General features: G+C 61.3%; 2 protein-coding genes and 1 long non-coding RNA gene across 6 annotated transcripts in view; 2 read left to right on the top strand and 1 right to left on the bottom strand.

The window, feature by feature from the left end:
- Window positions 1–1060: 1060 nt before the first annotated feature.
- On the bottom strand, window positions 1061–7973 carry FIS1 (fission, mitochondrial 1). 4 transcript variants are annotated; one of them, XM_053969408.1, is made up of 6 exons: window positions 7882–7973; window positions 5476–5581; window positions 5218–5244; window positions 4168–4244; window positions 2776–2881; window positions 1061–1236 (listed from the first exon to the last, which is right to left on the bottom strand). In XM_053969408.1, exons 1-6 carry the CDS (start codon window positions 7924–7926, stop codon window positions 1148–1150), a joined length of 450 nt encoding a protein of 149 aa, XP_053825383.1. In that variant the 5' UTR covers window positions 7927–7973; the 3' UTR covers window positions 1061–1147. The 4 variants fall into 4 exon arrangements, with proteins under 4 accessions (XP_053825383.1, XP_053825384.1, XP_053825382.1 ...); XM_053969409.1 differs by lacking the exon at window positions 5218–5244 and adding an exon at window positions 5370–5410 and having other exon boundaries at window positions 5490–5581; XM_053969407.1 differs by lacking the exon at window positions 5218–5244 and adding an exon at window positions 5289–5332 and having other exon boundaries at window positions 5493–5581.
- Window positions 7974–8052: 79 nt separating this feature from the next.
- Window positions 8053–22477, top strand: part of LOC128802830 (polyunsaturated fatty acid lipoxygenase ALOX15B-like) — a 35277-nt gene continuing 20852 nt past the window's right edge. The window contains exons 1-7 of the mRNA XM_053969412.1: window positions 8053–8254; window positions 13005–13431; window positions 14723–14818; window positions 15432–15513; window positions 16536–16652; window positions 17963–18066; window positions 19904–20076. Coding sequence (XP_053825387.1) covers window positions 8108–8254; window positions 13005–13431; window positions 14723–14818; window positions 15432–15513; window positions 16536–16652; window positions 17963–18066; window positions 19904–20076 — 1146 coding nt within the window. The 5' untranslated portion in view covers window positions 8053–8107. The remainder of the gene's footprint in view (window positions 8255–13004; window positions 13432–14722; window positions 14819–15431; window positions 15514–16535; window positions 16653–17962; window positions 18067–19903; window positions 20077–22477) is intronic.
- LOC128802831 (uncharacterized) lies at window positions 10854–11611 on the top strand. Its single transcript, XR_008435587.1, has 3 exons — window positions 10854–10876; window positions 11075–11176; window positions 11548–11611. It is a non-coding gene; the product is annotated as an uncharacterized LOC128802831 (long non-coding RNA).

Here is a 22477-nt window from a genome sequence, read left to right as displayed (position 1 = left end):
TCCCCCCCCCCCCCGGGGGTACCCGAGGGGTCGGGGCCGCCCCTCCCCCACCCGGGCCCGCCCCTCCCCCACCCGGGCCCGCCCCTCCCCACCCGGGCCCCTTCCTGTGACGCAAATGGGGGGGGGGAGGGGAAAAGGGGGGGGGGAGGGACCCCAAAAACTGCGGGGGGGGCTCTGGGGGGACACTGGGGGGGCTCAGGTGACATTTGGGGGGCTCTGGGGGTGCCCAGGTGACATCTGGGGACATTTGGGGGTGCCCAGGTGACATTTGGGGGGCTCTGGGGGGGTCTCAGGTGACCCTTGGGGGGTCTTAGGTGACATTTTGGGGTGCCCAGGTGACATTTGGGGGGCTCAAGTGACCCTTGGGGGTGCCCAGGTGACATTTGGGGGGCTCAAGTGACCCTTGGGGGTGCCCAGGTGACATTTGGGGGCTCAAGTGACCCTTGGGGGTGCCCAGGTGACATTTGGGGACATTTGGGGGTGCCCAGGTGACATTTGGGGGTCTCTGGTGACCCTTGGGGGTGCCCAGGTGACATCTGGGGACATTTGGGGGGGCTCAGGTGACATTTGGGGGGCTCTGGGGGGTCTCAGGTGACCCTTGGGGGGTCTTAGGTGACATTTTTGGGGTGCCCAGGTGACATTTGGGGGGCTCAGGTGACCCTTGGGGGTGCCCAGGTGACATCTGGGGACATTTGGGGGGCTCAGGTGACATTTGGGGACATTTGGGGGTCTCTGGGGGGGTCTCAGGTGACCCTTGGGGGGGTCTCAGGTGACCCTTGGGGTGCCCAGGTGACATTTGGGGGGCTCTGGGGGTGCCAGGTGACATCTGGGGACATTTCGGGGTGCCCAGGTGACATTTGGGGGTGCCCAGGTGACCCTTGGGGACCCTCGGGGGTCCCAGCCCCGCCCCCGCCCCGCCCCCACCAGTGACGTCACGCCGGGAGCCCAACCAGGTTTATTTACAGCGGGGGGGGGGGGGGGGAGGGGACAGCGCGGGGTGGGGGAGGGGCGGGGGTGTCCCCAAGGCACTGGGGGAGGGGGAGGGGGCGTCTCTGACGTCACCGCGAGCGGTGACGTCACCCCGCAGCACCCTGACGTGATCTCCGTGGCGTCATCGCGCAGGCCCCGCCCCCCTCCGGGGGCGTGGTCAGTGGCGGGCGCGAGCGATGGCCACGCCCAGCAGCCCGGCCACGCCCATGACCACGCCCCCGACGATGGCCGCGCCCACCAGCCCGTCTGGGGGGGGGACAGAGAGTGGACAAATGGACAGATGGACAGAGAGTGGACAGATGGACAGAGGGACAGAGAGTGGACAGATGGACAGAGAGGGGACAGACGGACAGATGGACAGAGGGACATTGGGGACAGATGGACGGGGAGTGGACAGATGGACATTGGGGACACAGGGGACAGAGAGTGGACAAAGAGTGGACAAATGGACAGATGGACAGATGGACATTGGGGACAGAGAGTGGACAGATGGACAGATGGACAGAGAGGGGACAGAGAGTGGACAAATGGACAGAGGGACAGAGAGTGGACAGATGGACAGATGGACATTGGGGACAGAGAGTGGACAGAGGGACATTGGGGACAGATGGACGGGGAGTGGACAGGGAGTGGACAGATGGACAGATGGACATTGGGGACAGAGGGACAGAGAGTGGACAGATGGACAGATGGACAGAGGGACATTGGGACAGATGGACGGGGAGTGGACAGGGAGTGGACAGATGGACAGATGGACATTGGGGACAGAGGGACAGAGAGTGGACAGATGGACAGATGGACAGAGGGACATTGGGGACAGATGGACGGGGAGTGGACAGATGGACAGAGGGGACACAGGGGACAGAGAGTGGACAAAGAGTGGACAAATGGACAGATGGACAGATGGACAGAGAGTGGACAGAAAGTGGACAGAGGGACATTGGGGACAGATGGACAGATGGACAGAGAGTGGACAGATGGACATTGGGGACACAGGGGACAGAGAGGGGACAAAGAGTGGACAAATGGACAGATGGACAGATGGACAGTGGACAGAGAGTGGACAGAAAGTGGACAGAGGGACATTGGGGACAGATGGACAGAGGGACAGAGAGTGGACAAATGGACAGATGGACACAGGGGACAGAGGGACAGAGGGACAGATGGACAGAGGGACATTGGGACAGAGAGTGGACAGATGGACAGATGGACACGGGACAGAGGGACAGAGAGGGGACAACGGGGACATGTCACACCCTGGGGGGCTTTGGCACCTCCGTGTCCCCCCAGTGTCCCCCCCCCCCCAATGTCCCCAATCCCCCAATATCCCCCCAGTGTCCCCAATGTCCCCAATCCCCCCAACCCCCCCCAGTGTCCCCAAACCCCCCCCAAATCCCCCCGCTGTCCCCCCCAGTGTCCCCAATGTCCCCAATCCCCCCAACCCCCCCAAATGTCCCCAATGTTCCCCATCCCCCCAAATGTCCCCGCTGTCCCAAATCCCCAAATGTCCCCTCAATCCCCCCCAGTCCCCCCAACCCCCCAATGTCCCCAATGTCCCCAAATCCCCCCAATGTCCCCCCCCAATGTCCCCAAACCCCCCAGTGTCCCCAGTGTCCCCCTCTGTCCCCGCTGTCCCCCCCCAGTGTCCCCAGTGTCCCCAATGTCCCCAATCCCCCCAACCCCCCCAAATCCCCCTGCCGTCCCCCCCCAGTGTCTCCAATCCCCCAATGTCCCCAAATGTCCCCAATGTCCCCAACCCCCCCTCTGTCCCCGCTGTCCCCTCACCCCTCCTGAGCCGGTTCCTGACGCGGCTCCGCAGCCGCAGCACCTGCGCGTTCTGGGGCTCGGCCGCCAGGAGGCGCTCCAGGTGCGCCAGCGAGCGCTCGTACTCCTGCGGGACAGGTGGGGTGTCACCTGGGACACCTGGGACACCTGGGACAGGTGGGTGTCACCTGGACAGCTGGGTGTCACCTGTGTCACCTGGGACAGCTGGGACAGCTGGGTGTCACCTGTGTCATCTGTCACCTGTGTCACCTGTGTCACCTGGGACAGCTGGGTGTCACCTGTGTCACCTGGGACACCTGTGACCTGTGTCATTGGTGTGTCACCTGTGCCATTGGTGTCACCTGTGTGTCACCTGTGTGTCACTTGTGTCACCTGGGAAACCTGGGACACCTGGGTCATCTGTCACCTGTGTCACCTGTGTATGACCTGTGTGTGACCTGTGTCACCTGAGCCACCTGGGTGTCACCTGTGTGTGACCTGTGTGAGCTGTGTCACCTGTGTGTCACCTGTGTCACCTGGGACACCCAGGTGTCACCTGTGTCATCTGTCACGGGTGTCACCTGTGTGTCACCTGTGTCACCTGGGACACCTGGGACACCTGGGACACCTGTGTGTCACCTGTGTGAGCTGTGTCACCTGTGTCACCTGGGACACCTGTGTGACACCTGTGTGAGCTGTGTCACCTGTGTCACCTGGGACACCTGTGTCACCTGTGTGATATCTGTGTGACCTGTGTCACCTGTCACCTGTGTGAGCTGTGTCACCTGTGTGTCACCCGTGTCACCTGTGTGTCACCTGTGTGTCACCTGTGTGTCACCCGTGTCACCTGTGTGTCACTTGTGTCACCTCCCCGTCCCCCCATCCCCCGCTCCAGGTGTCACCCCAGAGCTCTCTCACCCCTGTGGGGACACTGGGACACTCCCTGTGCCCCCCCCCCAATGTCCCCAAATCCCCCAATGTCCCCGATGTCCCCAAATGTCCCCAATCCCCCCAGTGTCCCCAAATGTCCCCAAATGTCCCCAATCCTCCCAATCTCCCGATGTCCCCACTGTCCCCAACCCCACAATGTCCCGCCAATGTCCCCCCAAATGTCCCAAATGTCCCCAAATGTCCCCAACCCCCCAAATGTCCCAAATGTCCCCAAATGTCCCGAAATCCCCAAAATGTCCCCAAATGTCCCCAAATGTCCCCAAATCCCCAAATGTCCCCAACCCCCCCAGTGTCCCCAATGTCCCCAACCCCCCCAATGTCCCAGCCCCACAATGTCCCCCAGTGTCCCCAAATGTCCCCAATCCTCCCAATCCCCCCGAATGTCCCAAATGTCCCCAAATGTCCCCGATGTCCCCAACCCCCCGATGTCCCCATTGATGTCCCCGATGTCCCCAGGGCCACCTTGAGGCGGTAGTAGCCCAGGGCCAGGTAGAAGATGACGTCACGCTGCTCCTCCGGGGGGGTCTCGGGCAGCAGCTCTGGGGGAGGGGACCCCAAAAACCCCGAGAGTGACCCCAAAAACCCCGAGAGTGACCCCAAAACCCCAAAAACCCCGAGAGTGACCCCAAAAACCCAAAAACCCCGAGAGGGACCCCAAAACTGCCCCGGGACCCCAAAAACCCCGAGAGTGACCCCAAAAACCCCGAGAGTGACCCAAAACTGCCCCAGGGACCCCAAAAACCCGGAGAGTGACCCCAAAAACCCCCCAAACCCCGAGAGGGACCCCAAAAACCCCCAAAACCCCGAGAGGGACCCCAAAACCCCAAAAACTCCGAGAGTGACCCCAAAAACCCCGAGAGTGACCCCAAAAACCCCAAAAACCCCAAAAACCCCGAGAGGGACCCCAAAAACCCCAAAACCCCGAGAGGGACCCCAAAACCCCAAAAACCCCGAGAGCGACCCCAAAAACCCCGAGAGGGACCCCAAAAACCACGAGAGTGACCCCAAAACCCCCAAAAACCCCGAGAGTGACCCCAAAAACCCCAAAACCCCGAGAGTGACCCCAAAAACCCCGAGAGTGACCCCAAAAACCCCAAAAACCACGAGAGTGACCCCAAAAACCCCAAAAACCACGAGAGGGACCCAAAAACCCCAAAAACCACGAGAGTGACCCCAAAAACCCCCAAAACCCCGAGAGGACCCCAAAAACCCCGAGAGTGACCCAAAAACCCAAAAACCCCGAGAGTGACCCCAAAACCCCAAAAACCACGAGAGGGACCCCAAAACCCCAAAAACCCCGAGAGTGACCCCAAAACCCCAAAAACCACGAGAGGGACCCCAAAACTGCCCCAAAACTGCCCCAGGGACCCCAAAAAAATCCCCCCAGTCATGACCACGCCCCATGTGTTAGCCCCGCCCCCTGTGTAAGCCCCGCCCCTCACCGGAGAGCAGCTCCACCCCTCGGGCCGGTACCGGAGCAGGCCCCGCCCCTGTGCAGGCCCCGCCCCTCACCGGAGAGCAGCTCCACCCCTCGGGCCGGTACCGGAGCAGGCCCCGCCCCCTGTGTAAGCCCCGCCCCTCACCGGAGAGCAGCTCCACCCCTCGGGCCGTGTCCTCCCGGTACCGGAGCAGGCCCCGCCCCCTGTGTAGGCCCCGCCCCTCACCGGAGAGCAGCTCCACCCCTCGGGCCGTGTCCTCCCGGTACGGAGCAGGCCCCGCCCCCTGTGTAAGCCCCGCCCCTCACCGGAGAGCAGCTCCACCCTCGGGCCGTGTCCTCCCGGTACCGGCTCCGCACCAGGCCCCAGCCGTACTCGAAGCGGCGCTGCCGCGAGGGCGCCCCCTGCTGGAGCTCGGCCGCGTAGCGCCGCTCCAGCGCCTGCGCAGAACGGGCGGCGGGGAGGGGGTCAAAGGTCACGGGGGTGGGGGGGGCACTGGGATGGACTGGGATGGACTGGGAGGGACTGGGAGGGTACTGGGATGGACTGGGATGGACTGGGAGGGACTGGGAGGGCACTGGGATGGACTGGATTAACTGGGAGCACTGGGAATGCCACTGGGAATGGCACTGGGATGTACTGGGAGTAACTGGGAGCACTGGGAATGGCACTGGGATGTACTGGGATGGACTGGGATGGACTGGGATGGACTGGGATTAACTGGGAGCACTGGGAATGGCACTGGGATGTACTGGGAGTAACTGGGAGGGCACTGGGATGTACTGGGATGGATGGGGATGTACTGGGATGGACTGGGAATGGCACTGGGAGCACTGGGATGGACTGGGAGAGCACTGGGAGGGTACTGGGAGAGCACAGGAATGGCACTGGGTTGTACTGGGATTAACTGGGAGCACTGGGATGTACTGGGAGGGCACTGGGAGGGTACTGGGCCCTTACTGGGAGCACTGGGACAAGTCCTTGGCTCTTACTGGGAGCACTGGGAGCAACTGAGAGGGTACTGGGAGCACTGGGGTGAGTCTCTGGCTCTTACTGGGAGCACTGGGTGGTTACTGGGCGGTTACTGGGAGCACTGGGAGGACACTGGGTGTTACTGGGAGCACTGGGATGAATCACTGGGTGTTACTGGGAGAACTGGGTGGTTACTGGGCGGTTACTGGGAGCACTGGGATGAATCACTGGGCATTACTGGGAGCACTGGGAGGACACTGGGCGTTACTGGGAGCACTGGGATGAATCACTGGGTGTTACTGGGAGAACTGGGTGGTTACTGGGCGGTTACTGGGAGCACTGGGAGAACTGGGATGAGACACTGGGGGTTACTGGGAGCACTGGGTGGTTACTGGGGGTTACTGGGAGCAGTGGGATGAGTCACTGGGCGTTACTGGGAGCACTGGGAGCACTGGGACGAGTCCTGGCTCTTACTGGGAGCACTGGGGGGGACACTGGGAGTTACTGGGAGCACTGGGACAAGTCCTGGGCGTTACTGGGAACACTGGGATGAATCACTGGGCGTTACTGGGAGCACTGGGAGAACTGGGATGAGTCCCTGGGAGTTACTGGGAGCACTGGGCGTTACTGGGAGCACTGGGATGAATCACTGGCTCTTACTGGGAGCACTGGGGGGACACTGGGGGTTACTGGGAGCACTGGGAGCACTGGGACGAGTCCCTGGCTCTTACTGGGAGCACTGGGGGGACACTGGGAGTTACTGGGAGCACTGGGCGTTACTGGGAGCACTGGGACAAGTCCTGGGTGTTACTGGGAGCACTGGGATGAATCACTGGGTCTTACTGGGAGCACTGGGACGAGTCCTTGGCTCTTACTGGGAGCACTGGGGGGGCACTGGGAGTTACTGGGAGAACTGGGAGAACTGGGACGAGTCCCTGGCTCTTACTGGGAGCACTGGGGGGACACTGGGGGTTACTGGGAGCACTGGGAGAACTGGGACGAGTCCCTGGGCGTTACTGGGAGCACTGGGTGGTTACTGGGGGTTACTGGGAGCAGTGGGAGCACTGGGATGAGTCACTGGGTGTTACTGGGAGCACTGGGACGAGTCCTGGCTCTTACTGGGAGCACTGGGGGGGCACTGGGAGGAGTCCTGGCTCTTACTGGGAGCACTGGGTGGTTACTGGGTGTTACTGGGAGCACTGGGATGAGTCCCTGGCTCTTACTGGGAGCACTGGGACGAGCCCTGGCTCTTACTGGGAGCACTGGGATGAATCACTGGGAGTTACTGGGAGCACTGGGAGGAGTCCCTGGCTCTTACTGGGAGCACTGGGGGGACACTGGGGGTTACTGGGAGAACTGGGATGAGTCCCTGGGTGTTACTGGGAGCACTGGGATGAGTCCCTGGCTCTTACTGGGAGCACTGGGGGGGCACGGGGAGGGACCCCGTGGGCGGAGCTTCACATGAGGGGGCGTGGTCACAACAATGGGCGTGGCCTCGCGCCAAAGACCCCCGGTGTGTGTGGGGGGGGTCCCACAGGGAGGGCGTGGCCACCGCACCAGAGGGCGTGGCCACACCGCCCCAAAAAGGCGTGGCCACACCGGTGAGGGGGCGTGGCCAAGCCGGGCGCTGTCGGGGGGTCGCAAAAGGGGCGTGGCCCGTGGGGGGGGGGGCTCGCGGCGGCCCCGGGGGGGGTGCACAGGGGGTGGGCGTGGCTGCCAAAAACAAAAAAGGGGCGTGCCCAGGCGCGGAGGGGGGGCGTGGCCTCACCATCAGATCCTCCACCGCCACCTCGTCGTCGAACTCGGGGTCCATCGCACCCGGAAGCGCCGGCGGAAGTGAAGGCGGAAGTGACGCTAATCCCCGCCCCTTTCCCCCTTCCTTTCGCCGCGATTGGCCGCGTTCCAGCGCGCCTCGCCGCCATTGGCCGGAGGGCGCGCGGGCCCCGCGGCGATTGGCTCCGCCCCGCGTCAATCACCGTGAGGGCGCCGCCGCCATGGCCGCGTACCGGCTGCGGGTCCGCACCGGAGCCGCTCCCGGCGCCGGCACCAGCGACGCCATCGCCGTGACGCTGCTGGGGAGCCGCGGCCGCAGCGCCAGGACCCCGCTGGACCGCTGGGGACCCGACTTCCACTGCGGCGCGGTGAGCGGAGGCCGCGGCCGAGGGGCGGCGGCGCCTGAGGGCGGCGGGGGGCGGCTGGGGGGGGGCCTGGGGGGGATTTGAGGGGGATTTGAGGATATTTAGGGGATTGGGGGGAATTTGGGGGAATTTGGGGGGATTTGGGGGGGATCTGAGGGGATTTGGGGGGGTTTGAGGGGGATTTGGGGGGTTGGGGGACATTTGGGGGGGATCTGAGGGGATTTGGGGGGGATTTGGGGACATTTGGGGGGAATTTGGGGGGGATTTGGGGGATTCGAGGGGGATTTGGGAGGGGTTGGGGGGGATCTGAGGGGATTTGGGGGGATTTGGGGGGGATTTGAGGGGATTCGAGGGGGATTTTCGGGTTTTGAGGGGCATCTGAGGGGATTTGGGGGGGTTGAGGGGGATTTGGGGGGGTTGGACATTTGGGGGGGATCTGAGGGGATTTGAGGATATTTAGGGGATTGGGGGGGGATTTGGGAGGATTGGGGGGAATTTGGGGGGATTCGAGGGGGGTTTGGGGGGATTTGGGGGCAATTTGGAGACATTTGGGGGATTGGGGGGGATTTGAGGGGGATTCGAGGGGGATTTGGGAGGGTTGGGGAGATTCAGGGGGGATTTGGGGACATTTGGGGGGATTCGAGGGGGGCTTGGGGGGATTTGGGGGCAATTTGGGGACATTTAGGGGATTGGGGGGGGATTTGAGGGGGATTCGAGGGGATTTGGGGGGGTTGGGGGGGATTTTGGGGGAATTTGAGGGGGATTTGAGGGGATTTGGGGGGGATTTGGGGACATTTGGGGGGGTGGCTGTATGTCCCAACCCCCCAAAAGCGTCCCCAGGGTGTCCCCAAAGTGTCCCCAAAGTGTCCCCAACCCCCCCAGAGGGACCCCAGGGCTGTGGGGGGGGTGGGGGAGGGGACACAGGTGACACGGCGCAGGTGACAGCCGGGGCGTGGCCGGGCGGGTGACACCGCGGGGGTGGCCCTGGGGACACGGGGACGGTGTCGCCACCGCGGGGCGGGGCAGGGGACAGGGGACATGGCGGGGGGCGGCAGCGGGGACACGGGGCGGTGACAGTGGTGACACAGTGATGGTGACAGAGGGGACAACGGTGACACGGTGATGGTGACAGCGGTGACATGATGGAGGTGACAGTGGTGACACAGGGCGGTGACAGCGGTGACACGATGGAGGTGACAATGGTGACACAGTGGAGGTGACAGAGGTGACATGGTGAAGGTGACAATGGTGACACAGCGATGGTGACAATGGTGACAGTGGTGACACAGTGATGGTGACAATGGTGACACAGTGATGGTGACAGTGGTGACGCAGAGATGGTGGGACAGGGGACACAGCGGGGGTGGCAGCGGGGACATGGGGTGGTGACAGTGGTGACACAGTGGAGGTGACAGAGGTGACATGGTGAAGGTGACAATGGTGACACAGCGATGGCAACAATGGTGACAGTGCTGGCACAACGATGGTGACAATGGTGACACAGTGATGGTGACAGAGGGGACAACGGTGACATGGTGATGGTGACAGATGTGACACAGAGATGGTGACAGTGCTGACAGCGGTGACACAGCGATGGTGACAGTGGTGACACAGTGGCGGTGACAGAGTTGACATGGGGATGGTGACAATGGTGACAGAGGTGACATAATGATGGTGACAGAGGGGACACAGAGATGGTGACAGTGGTGGCACAGTGGAGGTGACAGCGGTGACACGATGGAGGTGACAATGGTGACACAGTGATGGTGACAGAGGTGACACAGCGATGGTGACAATGGTGACACGATGGAGGTGACAATGGCGACACAATGGAGGTGACAATGGTGACACAGTGATGGTGACAATGGTGACACAGTGGAGGGGACACGATGGAGAGGACAATGGTGACACAATGGAGGTGACAATGGTGACACAGCGATGGTGGCAATGGTGACACAGCGATGGTGGCAATGGTGACAGCGGTGACGTTGCTCCCCAGAGGGTGTCGGTGGTGGCAGTGGCACGGTGGTGGTGGCACGGCGAGGTGACAGCGGTGGCGCGGTGACGGTGGCCTGGTGGCGGCGGTGGCAGCGACGCAGCAAAGGTGACAACGGTGACAACGGTGGCACAGCAGTGGTGGCAGCGATGGCAGTGAGACAGCGGTGGTGACAGCGGTGGCACAGCAACGGTGGCACAACCGTGGTGACACAGCAGTGGTGACAATGGTGGCACAGTCATGGTGACAGCGGTGGTGGCACGGCCATGGTCACACAGCCATGGTGACAATGGTGGCACAGCGGTGGTGGCACAGCCATGGTGACAATGGTGGCACAGTCATGGTGACAGCTGTGGTGGCACGGCCATGGTCACACAGCCATGGTGACACAGCCATGGTGACAATGGTGGCACAGCGGTGGTGGCACGGCCATGGTGACAATGGTGGCACAGTCATGGTGACAGCGGTGGTGGCACGGCCATGGTGACAATGGTGGCACAGTCATGGTGACAGCGGTGGTGGCACGGCCATGGTCACACAGCCATGGTGACACAGCCATGGTGACAATGGTGGCACAGCGGTGGTGGCACGGCCATGGTGACAATGGTGGCACAGCCGTGGTGACAGCGGTGGTGGCACAGCCATGGTGACAATGGTGGCACAGTCATGGTGACAGCTGTGGTGGCACGGCCATGGTCACACAGCCATGGTGACAATGGTGGCACAGTCATGGTGACAGCGGTGGTGACACAGCCATGGTGACACAGCCATGGTGACAATGGTGGCACAGCGGTGGTGGCACAGCCATGGTGACAGTGGTGGCACAGCCGTGGTGACAGCGGTGACACTGCAGCGGCAGTGGCTGCACAGCAAGGTGACAGTGACACGGTGACGTCCCCGGTGTCCCCGCACAGGTGACAGAGCACCAGGTGTGTGTCCCCAATGTCCACTGGGGCGCCTCCTCCTGCTCCAGGTGCGCGGTGACAGTGACAGTGACACAGTGACAGTGACACAGTGGCAGTGACAGTAACAGTGACACACTGACAGTGACAGTGACACAGTGACAGTGACACAGTGATTGTGACACAGTGACAGTGACACAGTGGCAGTGACAGTAACAGTGACACACTGACAGTGACAGTGACAGTGACACAGTGACAATGACACAGCAACAATGACACAGTGATTGTGACACAGTGACAGTGACAATGACAGTGACACAGTGACAGTGACACACTGACAGTGACAGTGACAATGACACACTGACGGTGTCCCCGATGTCCCCGGTGTCCCCGCACAGGTGACAGAGTACCAGGTGTGCGTGCCCCGCCCCCTGGGCCGCCTCCTCCTGCTCCAGGTGCACAGTGACAGTGACACAGTGACACAGTGACAGTGACACAGCGACAGTGACACAGTGACAGTGACAATGACACACTGACAGTGACACCGTGACACAGTGACAGTGACAGTGACACAGTGACAGCGACAGTGACACACTGACAGTGACACAGTGACACAGTGACAGTGACACAGCGACAGTGACACAGTGACAGTGACAATGACACACTGACAGTGACACCGTGACACAGTGACAGTGACAGTGACACAGTGACAGCGACAGTGACACACTGACAGTGACACAGTGACACAGTGACAGTGACAATGACAGTGACACAGCGACAGTGACACAGTGACAGTGACAGTGACACACTGACGGTGTCCCCGCACAGGTGACAGAGTACCAGGTGTGCGCGCCCCGCCCCCTGGGCCGCCTCCTCCTGCTCCAGGTGCACGGTGACAGTGACACAGTGACACAGTGACAGTGACAATGACACAGTGACAGTGACAATGACACAGCGACAGTGACACAGTGACAGTGACAGTGACACATTGACACAGTGACACACTGACAGTGACAATGACAGTGACACAGTGACAGTGACAGTGACACACTGGCGGTGTCCCCGCACAGGTGACAGAGTACCAGGTGTGCGCGCCCCGCCCCCTGGGCCGCCTCCTCCTGCTCCAGGTGCACGGTGACAGTGACAGTGACACAGTGACAGTGACAATGACAATGACACAGTGACAGTGACAGTGACACACTGACAGTGACACAGTGACACAGTGACAGTGACAATGACAATGACACAGTGACAGTGACAATGACACAGTGACAGTGACACAGTGACACAGTGACAGTAACACACTGACAGCGACACACTGACAATGACAGTGACACAGTGACGGTGACAGTGACAGCGACAGTGGCAATGAGAGTGACACAGTGACAGTGACACAGTGACAGTGACAGTGAGTGACAGTGACACACTGATAGTGACAGTGACACAGTGACAGTGACAGTGACAGTGACACAGTGACAGTGACGCAGTGACAGTGACACAGTGACAATGACAGTGACACAGTGACAGTGACACAGTGATAGTGACGGTGACAGCGACAGTGACACAGTGATTGTGACACAGTGACAGTGACACAGTGACAGTGACAGTGACACACTGACAGTGACAGTGACACAGTGACAGTGACACAGTGACACAGTGACAGTGACAGTGACACAGTGATACAATGACACAGTGACAGTGACAGTGACAGTGACACAGTGACAGTGACACAGTGACAATGACACAGCGACAATGACACAGTGACAGTGACACAGCGACAGTGACAGTGACAATGACAGTGACACACTGACAGTGACAATGACACACTGACGGTGTCCCCGGTGTCCCCGCACAGGTGACAGAGTACCAGGTGTGCGCGCCCCGCCCCCTGGGCCGCCTCCTCCTGCTCCAGGTGCACAAGGGGCCCTGCGGGGGCCTCCCCGAGAGCTCCTGGTACCTGGAGAGCGTCACCGTGTGGGGACAGCGCGGGGACACCGGGGACACCCCCGGGGACACCCCCGGGGACAGCGGGGACAGCGAGGACAGCGCTGGGGACAGCGAGGACAGCGAGGAGGACGAGGAGGAGGATGAGGAGGAGGAAGGTGACAGCGAGGAGGAGGAGGTGACGGAGGAGGAGGAGGAGGAAGGGACAGGTGACACCGAGGGGACAGGTGACACCGAGGGGACAGGTGACAGCGAGGAGGAGGAGGAGGAGGAGGAGGAGCTGGAGGAGGAGGAGGAGCCCGAGGACAGCGAGGGTGACGTCGGCGCTGCCACGGCAGGTGAGGGCACAGGTGACGCTGCGGGTGACACCTGTGAGGGCACGGGTGACACCGATGGCACAGGTGACACTGATGGCGCAGGTGACACCTGTGAGGGCACAGGTGACACTGATGGCACAGGTGACACCTGTGAGGGCACGGGTGACACCGATGGCACAGGTGACACTGATGGCGCAGGTGACACCTGTGGCAATACAGGTGACATCACCCCACAGGTGACACCTGTGATGGCACAGGGGACACTGATGGCACAGGTGATACCTGTGAGGGCACAGGTGACACTGCAGGTGACACCTGTGAGGGCACAGGGGACACCAATGGCACAGGTGACACCCGTGAGGGCACAGGTGACGCTGCGGGTGACACCTGTGAGGGCACGGGTGACACCGATGGCGCAGGTGACACCTGTGGCAGTACAGGTGACATCACCCCACAGGTGACACCTGTGATGGCACAGGGGACACTGATGGCACAGGTGATACCTGTGAGGGCACAGGTGACACTGCAGGTGACACCTGTGAGGGCACAGGGGACACCAATGGCACAGGTGACACCCGTGAGGGCACAGGTGACGCTGCGGGTGACACCTGTGAGGGCACGGGTGACACCGATGGCACAGGTGACACCTGTGGCAGTACAGGTGACATCACCCCACAGGTGACACCTGTGATGGCACAGGGGACACTGATGGCACAGGTGATACCTGTGAAGGCACAGGTGACACTGCAGGTGACACCTGTGAGGGCACAGGTGACACTGATGGCACAGGTGACACTGACGGCACAGGCGGAACTGCAGGTGACACCTGTGATGGCACAGGGCACACTGATGGCACAGGTGACACCTGTGACAGTACAGGTGACGTCACCCCCACAGGTGACACCTGTGCCACTCTAGCTGACGTCACCCCCTGAGGTGACACCCGTGAGGGCACAGGTGACACTGATGGCACAGGTGCACCTGTGACAGTACAGGTGACATCATCCCTACAGGTGACACCTGTGCCACTCAAGGTGACATCACCCCTACAGGTGACACGTGTGGTATTACAGGTGATGTCACCCCCTCAGGTGACACCTGTGATGTCACAGGTGATGTCACCCCACAGGTGACACCTGTGACAGTACAGGTGACACTGATGGCACAGGTGACGTCACCCCTTGAGGTGACACCTGTGACAGTACAGGTGACGTCACCCCTATAGGTGACACCTGTGCCACTCAAGGTGACATCGCCTCTACAGGTGACACAGGTGACGTCACCCCCTGAGGTGACACCTGTGTCCCCGCAGGTGACCCCGATGACGTCGCTCACCTGGGGCCCTTCCACTTCCCCTGCTACCGCTGGCTCGAGGGCTACGGCACCTGGGAGCTGCCCGAGGGCACAGGTGGGCACACCTGGGGCACACCTGGGACACCTGGGCACACACCTGGGGCACCTGGGGACAGTTGGGACACCTGGGGACAGCTGGGACACCTCTGGGGATACACCTGGGCACACCTGGGGAGAGCTGGGCACACCTGGGACACCTCTGGGGACAGCTGGCCACACACCTGGGCACACCTGGGACACCTGGGGACACCTGGGCACACACCTGGGCACACGTGGGACACCTGGGGACACCTGGGCACACACCTGGACACACCTGGGCACACCTGGGACACCTGGGCACACACCTGGACACACCTGGGCACACCTGGGACACCTGGGCACACACCTGGGGACAGCTGGGGACACACCTGGGGATACACCTGGAGCCACATGGCACACACCTGGGGGACACCTGAGCACACCTGGGGGGTGGGGACACACCTGGGACACCTGGGGACACACCTGGGGGGTGGGGACACACCTGGGGGGGGTGGGGACGCACCTGGGGACACACCAGGGGGGTGGGGACACACCTGGGGGGGGTGGGGACACACCTGGGGACACACCTGGGGGGGTGGGGACGCACCTGGGGACACAGGTGGGCACACCTGTCTCACCTGTCGCCGCAGCCACCACGCCGGCCATGGAGCGCCACCCGCGGCTGCAGCGGCAGCGCCGCCGACACCTGGTGCAGCAACGGCGGCGCTACAGGTGAGGGACAGGTGGCACTGTCACCTGGGGGGGGGTGTGACACGTCCAGGTGTGTGAGTGTGACCTGCCCAGGTGTGTCTGTGACATCCCCAGGTGTGTGTGTGACATCCCCAGGTGTGTGTGTGACATCCCCAGGTGTGTGTGACATCCCCAGGTGTTGTCACCCTCTGTGTCCCTGTCCCAGGTGTGTCTGTGGCCCAGGTGTGCCCAGGTGTGACTGTGTCCCTGTCCTATGTGTCCCCAGGTGTGTCCCTGTCCCTATCCCAGGTGTCCCAGGTGTGTGCCCAGGTGTGCCCAGGTGCCCCAGGTGTGACTGTATCCCTGTCCCAGGTGTCCCAGGTGTGTCCCAGGTGTGACCGTGTCCCTGTCCCAGGTGTATCCCTAGGTGTGACTGTGTCTCAGGTGTGCCCAGGTGTCCCCAGGTGTGCCCAGGTGTGTGCCCAGGTGTGCCTAGGTGTGCCCAGGTGTGACCGTGTCCCTGTCCCAGGTGTATCCCTAGGTGTGACTGTGTCTCAGGTGTGCCCAGGTGTGCCCAGGTGTGTCCCCAGGTGTGTGCCCAGGTGTGCCCAGGTGTGACCGTGTCCCTGTCCCAGGTGTATCGCCAGGTGTGACTGTGTCTCAGGTGTCCCCAGGTGTGTCAGGTGTGCCCAGGTGTGACCGTGTCCCTGTCCCAGTGCCCCAGGTGTGTCCCCAGGTGTGCCCAGGTGTGCCCAGGTGTGACCGTGTCCCTGTCCCAGTGCCCCAGGTGTGTCCCAGGTGTGCCCAGGTGTGACCGTGTCCCTGTCCCAGTGCCCCAGGTGTGTCCCCAGGTGTGTCAGGTGTGCCCAGGTGTGACCGTGTCCCTGTCCCAGTGCCCCAGGTGTGTCCCCAGGTGTGCCCAGGTGTGACCGTGTCCCTGTCCCAGTGCCCCAGGTGTGCCCAGGTGTGACCGTGTCCCTGTCCCAGTGCCCCAGGTGTGTGCCCAGGTGTCCCCAGGTGTGCCCAGGTGTGCCCAGGTGTGACCGTGTCCCTGTCCGTGCCAGGCTGGCCCCGTTTGCCCCCGGCCTGCCCTGGGCGCTGCCCCTGGGGACGCCGCTGGAGCCCGACCTGAGCTACTCGCTGGCCAAGGCCTCGGCCTTCTACCTGCGGGGCAGCGCCGCGTGAGTGACCCCTGAGTGACCACTGACCCCTGAGTGACCACTGAGTGACCACTGACTGACCAGTGACCCCTGAGTGACCGCTGACCCACCCTGACCCACCCTGACCTGAGCTACTCGCTGGCCAAGGCCTCGGCCTTCTACCTGCGGGGCAGCGCCGCGTGAGTGACCACTGAGTGACCACTGACCCCTGAGTGACCACTGAGTGACCACTGACTGACCAGTGACCCCTGAGTGACCACTGATTGACCACTGACCACTGAGTGACCCCTGAGTGACCCTGAGTGACCACTGATCCCTAAGTGACCCCTGAGTGACCACTGAGTGACCACTGACTGACCAGTGACCCCTGAGTGACCACTGATTGACCACTGACCACTGAGTGACCCCTGAGTGACCCTGAGTGACCACTGATCCCTAAGTGACCCCTGAGTGACCAGTGACCCCCGAGTGACCACTGACCCCTGAGTGACCACTGACGGCTGACCCTCCCCCAGCTGACCCCTCCCGGACCCCTGACCCCAAACCTGGCCCTGCCCACACCCTCACCCCAATGTCCCCAATGTCCCCAATGTCCCCAATGTCCCCAGTGTCCCCGTTGTCCCCAATCCCCCCAATCCCCCAGTGTCCCCAGTGTCCCTAATGTCCCCAATCCTCCCAATGTCCCCGATCCCCCCAGTGTCCCCAATGTCCCCAGTGTCTCCAGTGTCCCCTCTATCCCCAGTGTCCCCAGTGTCCCCAGTGTCCCCAATCCCCCCAATGTCCCCAATCCCCCCGCTGTCCCAAATCCCCCCAGTGTCCCCATGTCCCCAGTGTCCCCAATCCTCCCAGTGTCCCCAATCCCCCCAATCCCCCCAATGTCCCCAATGTCCCCCCAGTGTCCCCAATGTCCCCAATCCCCCCAGTGTCCCCGCTGTCCCCAGTGTCACCAGTGTCCCCAATGTCACCAGTGTCCCCAATCCCCCCAATGTCCCCAGTGTCCCCTGTGTCCCCGCTATCCCCGTTGTCCCCAATCCCCCCAATGTCCCTGGTGTCCCCGGTGTCCCCATTGTCCCCAATCCCCCCAGTGTCCCCAATCCCCCCAGTGTCCCCATGTCCCCGTGTCCCCGTTGCCCCCAATCCCCCCAGTGTCCCCAGTGTCCCCATGTCCCCGTGTCCCCGTTGTCCCCAATCCCCCCAGTGTCCCCAGTGTCCCCATGTCCCCGTGTCCCCGTTGTCCCCAATCCCCCCAGTGTCCCCATGTCCCCGTGTCCCCGTTGTCCCCAATCCCCGCAATCCCCCCCATGTCCCCGTGTCCCCGTTGCTGTCCCCAGGAACCTGGAGGCCAAGCTCCGCGGGTTCCTGGCCCGGCCCAGCTCGTGGCCCAGCGTGGAGGCCATGAGCCGCGTGTTCCGCAGCTTCCACACGCCCGTCACCGGTGGGGACAGCGGGGACAGCAACGGGGACAGCAACGGGGACAGCGGGGACGGGGGGGGACAGCTGGGGGATCGGGGACAGCGGGGACGGGGGGGGACAGCTGGGGGATCGGGGACAACGGGGACAGCGGGGACAGCGGGGACGGGGGGGGACAGCTGGGGGATCGGGGACAGCAGGGAAAATTGGGGACAGCGGGCGGAATGGGGACAGCAGGGCATTGGGGACAGTGGGGGATTGGGGGGATTGGGAACACCGGGGACAGCAGGGACACTGGGGACAGCGGGGACACTGGGGACACTGGAGACAATTGGGGACACTGGGGACAGTGGGGACACCGGGGACAGGGGGGACAGCGGGGACACTGGGGACACCGGGGACAGGGGGGACAGCGGGGGGAATGGGGACAATTGGGGACAGTGGGGATAGTGGGGACATTGGGGACAACTGGGGACACCGGGGACACCGGGGACAGGGGGGACACTGGGGACACCAGGGACACTGGGGACACCAGGGACACTGGGGACAGGGGGGACAGCGGGGGGAATGGGGACAATTGGGGACAGTGGGGACAGTGGGGGGATTGGGGGATAGGGGGGATTGGGGACACTGGGGACACTGGGGACATTGGGGGATTGGGGACATTGGGGACAGTGGGGTCTTTGGGACATTGGGGACATTGAGGGGATTGGGGGGATTGGGGACAACAGGGACACTGGGGACACTGGGGACAGCGGGAGATTGGGGGATTGGGGACACTGGGGACAATTGGGGACATTGGGGACATTGGGGACACTGGGGGGATTTGGGACATTGGGGGAACATTGGGGACACTGGGGATTGGGGACATTGTGGGGATTGGGGACATTGGGGACATTGAGGGAATAGTGGGGACACCGGGGACAGTGGGGACATTGGGGACATTGGGGACATTTGGGGACATTGGGGACAATGGGGGGACTGGGGACATTGAGGGGATTTGGGACACTGGGGACATTGGGAATATTGGGGGGACATTGGGGACATTGGGGGACATTTGGGGACGTTGAAGACAATTGGGGCTTTTGGGACATTGGGGACATTGGGGTGACACTGACGGGACACGGGAGGTGACAACTGTGGGGGTGACACAGAAATTCGGGGGATCCCGAGGCGATTTCGGGGGATCCCAAAACTTTGGGGTTACTGCGGGGGGGGGTCATTGGAATTGGGGGGGTCTGGGGGTGTCCCCCAGGTGTCCCCAGGTGTCCCCGAGGTGTCCCCAGAGTTACCCCAGGTGTCCCCAAGTGTCCCCAGGTGTCCAAGAAATGTCCCCAAGGTGTCCCCAGGTGTCCCCAGAGTTACCCCAGGTGTCCCCAAGGTTTCCCCAACTGCCCCCAAGGTGTCCCCAAGGTGTCCCCAGGTGTCCCCAAGTGTTTCAGATGTGTGCCCAGGTGTCCCCCAGGTGTCCCCAACTGCCCCCAAGGTGTCCCCAAATGTCCTCAGGTGTCCCCAGGTGTCCCCAAGGTTTCCCCAACTGCCCCCAAGGTGTCCCCAAGGTGTCCTCAGGTGTCCCCAAATGTCCCCAAGTGTCCCCGAGGTGTCCCCAAGTGTTTCAGATGTGTCCCCAACTACCCCCAAGGTGTCCCCAGGTGTCCCCAAGGTTTCCCCAACTGCCCCCAAGGTGTCCCCAAGTCGCCCCAGGTGTCCCCAGGTGTCCCCAGGTGTCCCCAGATGTCCCCAAGGTGTCCCCAGGCATCCAAGAAATGTCCCTGAGGTGTCCCCAAGGTTTCCCCAACTGCCCCCAAGGTGTCCCCAGGTGTCCCCAGGTGTCCCCAAGTGTCCCCAACGTGTCCCCGCAGAGTACGTGCTGCGGCACTGGCAGGAGGACGCGTTTTTCGGGGAGCAGTTCCTGAGCGGGGTGAACCCCGTCCTGCTGCGCCGCTGCCGCCGCCTGCCCCCCAACTTCCCCGTCAGCGAGGCCATGGTGGCCCCGAGCCTCGGCCCCGGCACCTCCCTGCGCCGCGAGATGGAGGTGGGGCACCCCAAAAACCCTAAATCACCCCAAAAACATCCCAAAATACCCCAGAATCACCAAAAAACCCCAAACAAACACCCCAAAATCACCCCAAACAAACACCCCCATGGTGGCCCCGAGCCTCGGCCCCGGCACCTCCCTGCGCCGCGAGATGGAGGTGGGGCACCCCAAAAACACCCAAAACATCCCAAAAACCCTAAAAAAACCCAAACAAACACCCCAAAATCACCCCAAAACCACCCCAAACAAACACCCCCATGCTGGCCCCGAGCCTCGGCCCCGGCACCTCCCTGCGCCGCAAGATGGAGGTGGGGCACCCCGAAAACCCAAAAAACCCCAAAAACAACCCAAAATCACCAAAAAACCCCGAACAAATACCCCAAAATCACCCCAAACAAACGCCCCCATGGTGGCCCCGAGCCTCGGCCCCGGCACCTCCCTGCGCCGCGAGATGGAGGTGGGGCACCCCAAAAACCCCCAAAACCCCAAAAACAACCCAAAAACACCATAAAACCCCGAACAAATACCCCAAAATCACCCCAAAATCACCCCAAACAAAGACCCCCATGGTGGCCCCGAGCCTCGGCCCCGGCACCTCCCTGCGCCGCGAGATGGAGGTGGGACACCCCAAAAACCCTAAATCACCCCAAAATCACAAAAAAAACCCCAAAACACGCCAAAAACCCCAAAACCCCAAAAACCCCAAAACTCCTCAAAAATCCCCAAACAACCAAAACCACCAAAACCCCCCCAAACCCCAAAAAACTCCAAAAGCCCCAAAATCCCCAAATCCTCCAAAACACCCCCAAACACCCCAAAACTCCCCAAAAATCCCCAAACAACCCAAAAACCCCTAAACTCCCCCAAAACTCCAAAAAACCCCCAAAACCCCAAAACACCCCAAAAACCCCAAAACATCCCCAAAACCCCAAACACCCCAATAACCCCAAAACCCCAAAACACCCCAAAAACCCCAAAACTCCCCAAAAATTCCCAAAACCCCAAAACTCCCAAAACTCCCCAAAACCCCAAAAACCCCAAAACCCCAAAAATCCCCAAAACTCCCCAAAAATCCCAAAACCCAAGAGGGGAATCGGGAAATGTGGGGGGAACTCCAGGATTTGGGGTTTTTTCTCAGTATTTGGTTTTTTTCTCTAGGATTTGGGTTTTTTTCCCAGGATTTGGGGGATCCCAAACTTGGGGTACCCCCCATTTTTGGGGTCCCCCTGATTTTGGGGTTCCCCCCAGGCCGGGAACATCTCTTGGGCCGATTTTGGGGTGCTGGGATTTGGGTTTTTTTCTCAGTATTTGAGGTTTTTTTCCAGGAATTTGGGGTTTTTTTCTCCGGTATTTAGGGTTTTTTTAGGATTTGGGGGATCCCAAACTTGGGGTTCCCCCCGTTTTTGGGGTCCCCCGGATTTTGGGGTTCCCCCCAGGTCGGGAACATCTACCTGGGGGATTATGGGGTGCTGGGATTTGGGGTTTTTTTCTCAGAATTTGGGGTTTTTCTTCAGGAATTTGGGTTTTTTCCCCAGGATTTTGGGGTTTTCCCAGGATTTGAGGGATCCCAAACTTGGGGTTCCCCCCATTTTTGGGGTCCCCCTGATTTTGGGGTTCCCCCCAGGCAGGGAACATTTCTTGAGCCGATTTTGGGGTGCTGGGATTTGGGGTTTTTTTCTCCGAATTTGAATTTTTTCTCCAATATTTAGGGTTTTTTTAGGATTTGGGGGATCCCAAACTTGGGGTTCCCCCCATTTTTGGGGTCCCCCTGATTTTGGGGTTCCCCCCAGGCAGGGAACATCTACCTGGGGGATTATGGGGTGCTGGGATTTGGGGTTTTTCCCACAGATTTTAGGGTTTTTCTCCAGTATTTATGGTTTTCCCAGGATTTGGGGGATCCCAAACTGGGGGTACCCCCCGTTTTTGGGGTCCCCCTGATTTTGGGGTTCCCCCCAGGCAGGGAACATCTACCTGGGGGATTATGGGGTGCTGGGATTTGGGGTTTTTCCCACAGATTTTAGGGTTTTTCTCCAGTATTTAGGGTTTTTTTAGGATTTGGGGGATCCCAAACTTGGGGTTCCCCCCGTTTTTGGGGTCCCCCGGATTTTGGGGTTCCCCCCAGGTCGGGAACATCTACCTGGGGGATTATGGGGTGCTGGGATTTGGGGTTTTTTCTCCGAATTTGAGTTTTTTCTCCAATATTTAGGGTTTTTTTAGGATTTGGGGGATCCCAAACTTGGGGTTCCCCCCGTTTTTGGGGTCCCCCTGATTTTGGGGTTCCCCCCAGGCAGGGAACATCTACCTGGGGGATTATGGGGTGCTGGGATTTGGGGTTTTTTCCCACAGATTTTAGGGTTTTTCTCCAGTATTTATGGTTTTCCCAGGATTTGGGGGATCC

The sequence above is a fragment of the Vidua macroura genome, unplaced genomic scaffold (assembly GCF_024509145.1).
Source record: "Vidua macroura isolate BioBank_ID:100142 unplaced genomic scaffold, ASM2450914v1 whyUn_scaffold_195, whole genome shotgun sequence".
NCBI lineage: Eukaryota > Metazoa > Chordata > Aves > Passeriformes > Viduidae > Vidua > Vidua macroura.
The sequence above is the reverse complement of the archived record's forward strand: the minus strand, read 5'-3'. Positions and strand labels throughout refer to the sequence as shown.

Bases quoted from the DNA above. Each gene is read 5' to 3' on its own strand.
- FIS1 (XM_053969408.1), bottom strand. From the start codon at position 7,926: ATGGACCCCGAGTTCGACGACGAGGTGGCGGTGGAGGATCTGATG. The intron at 4,245-5,217 runs GTGAGGGGCGGG...CCCCTCCCCCAG, and splicing joins AGGGGTGGAGCTGCTCTCCG to AGCTGCTGCCCGAGACCCCC. The intron at 2,882-4,167 runs GTGGCCCTGGGG...CCTGTCCCGCAG, and splicing joins TGGGCTACTACCGCCTCAAG to GAGTACGAGCGCTCGCTGGC.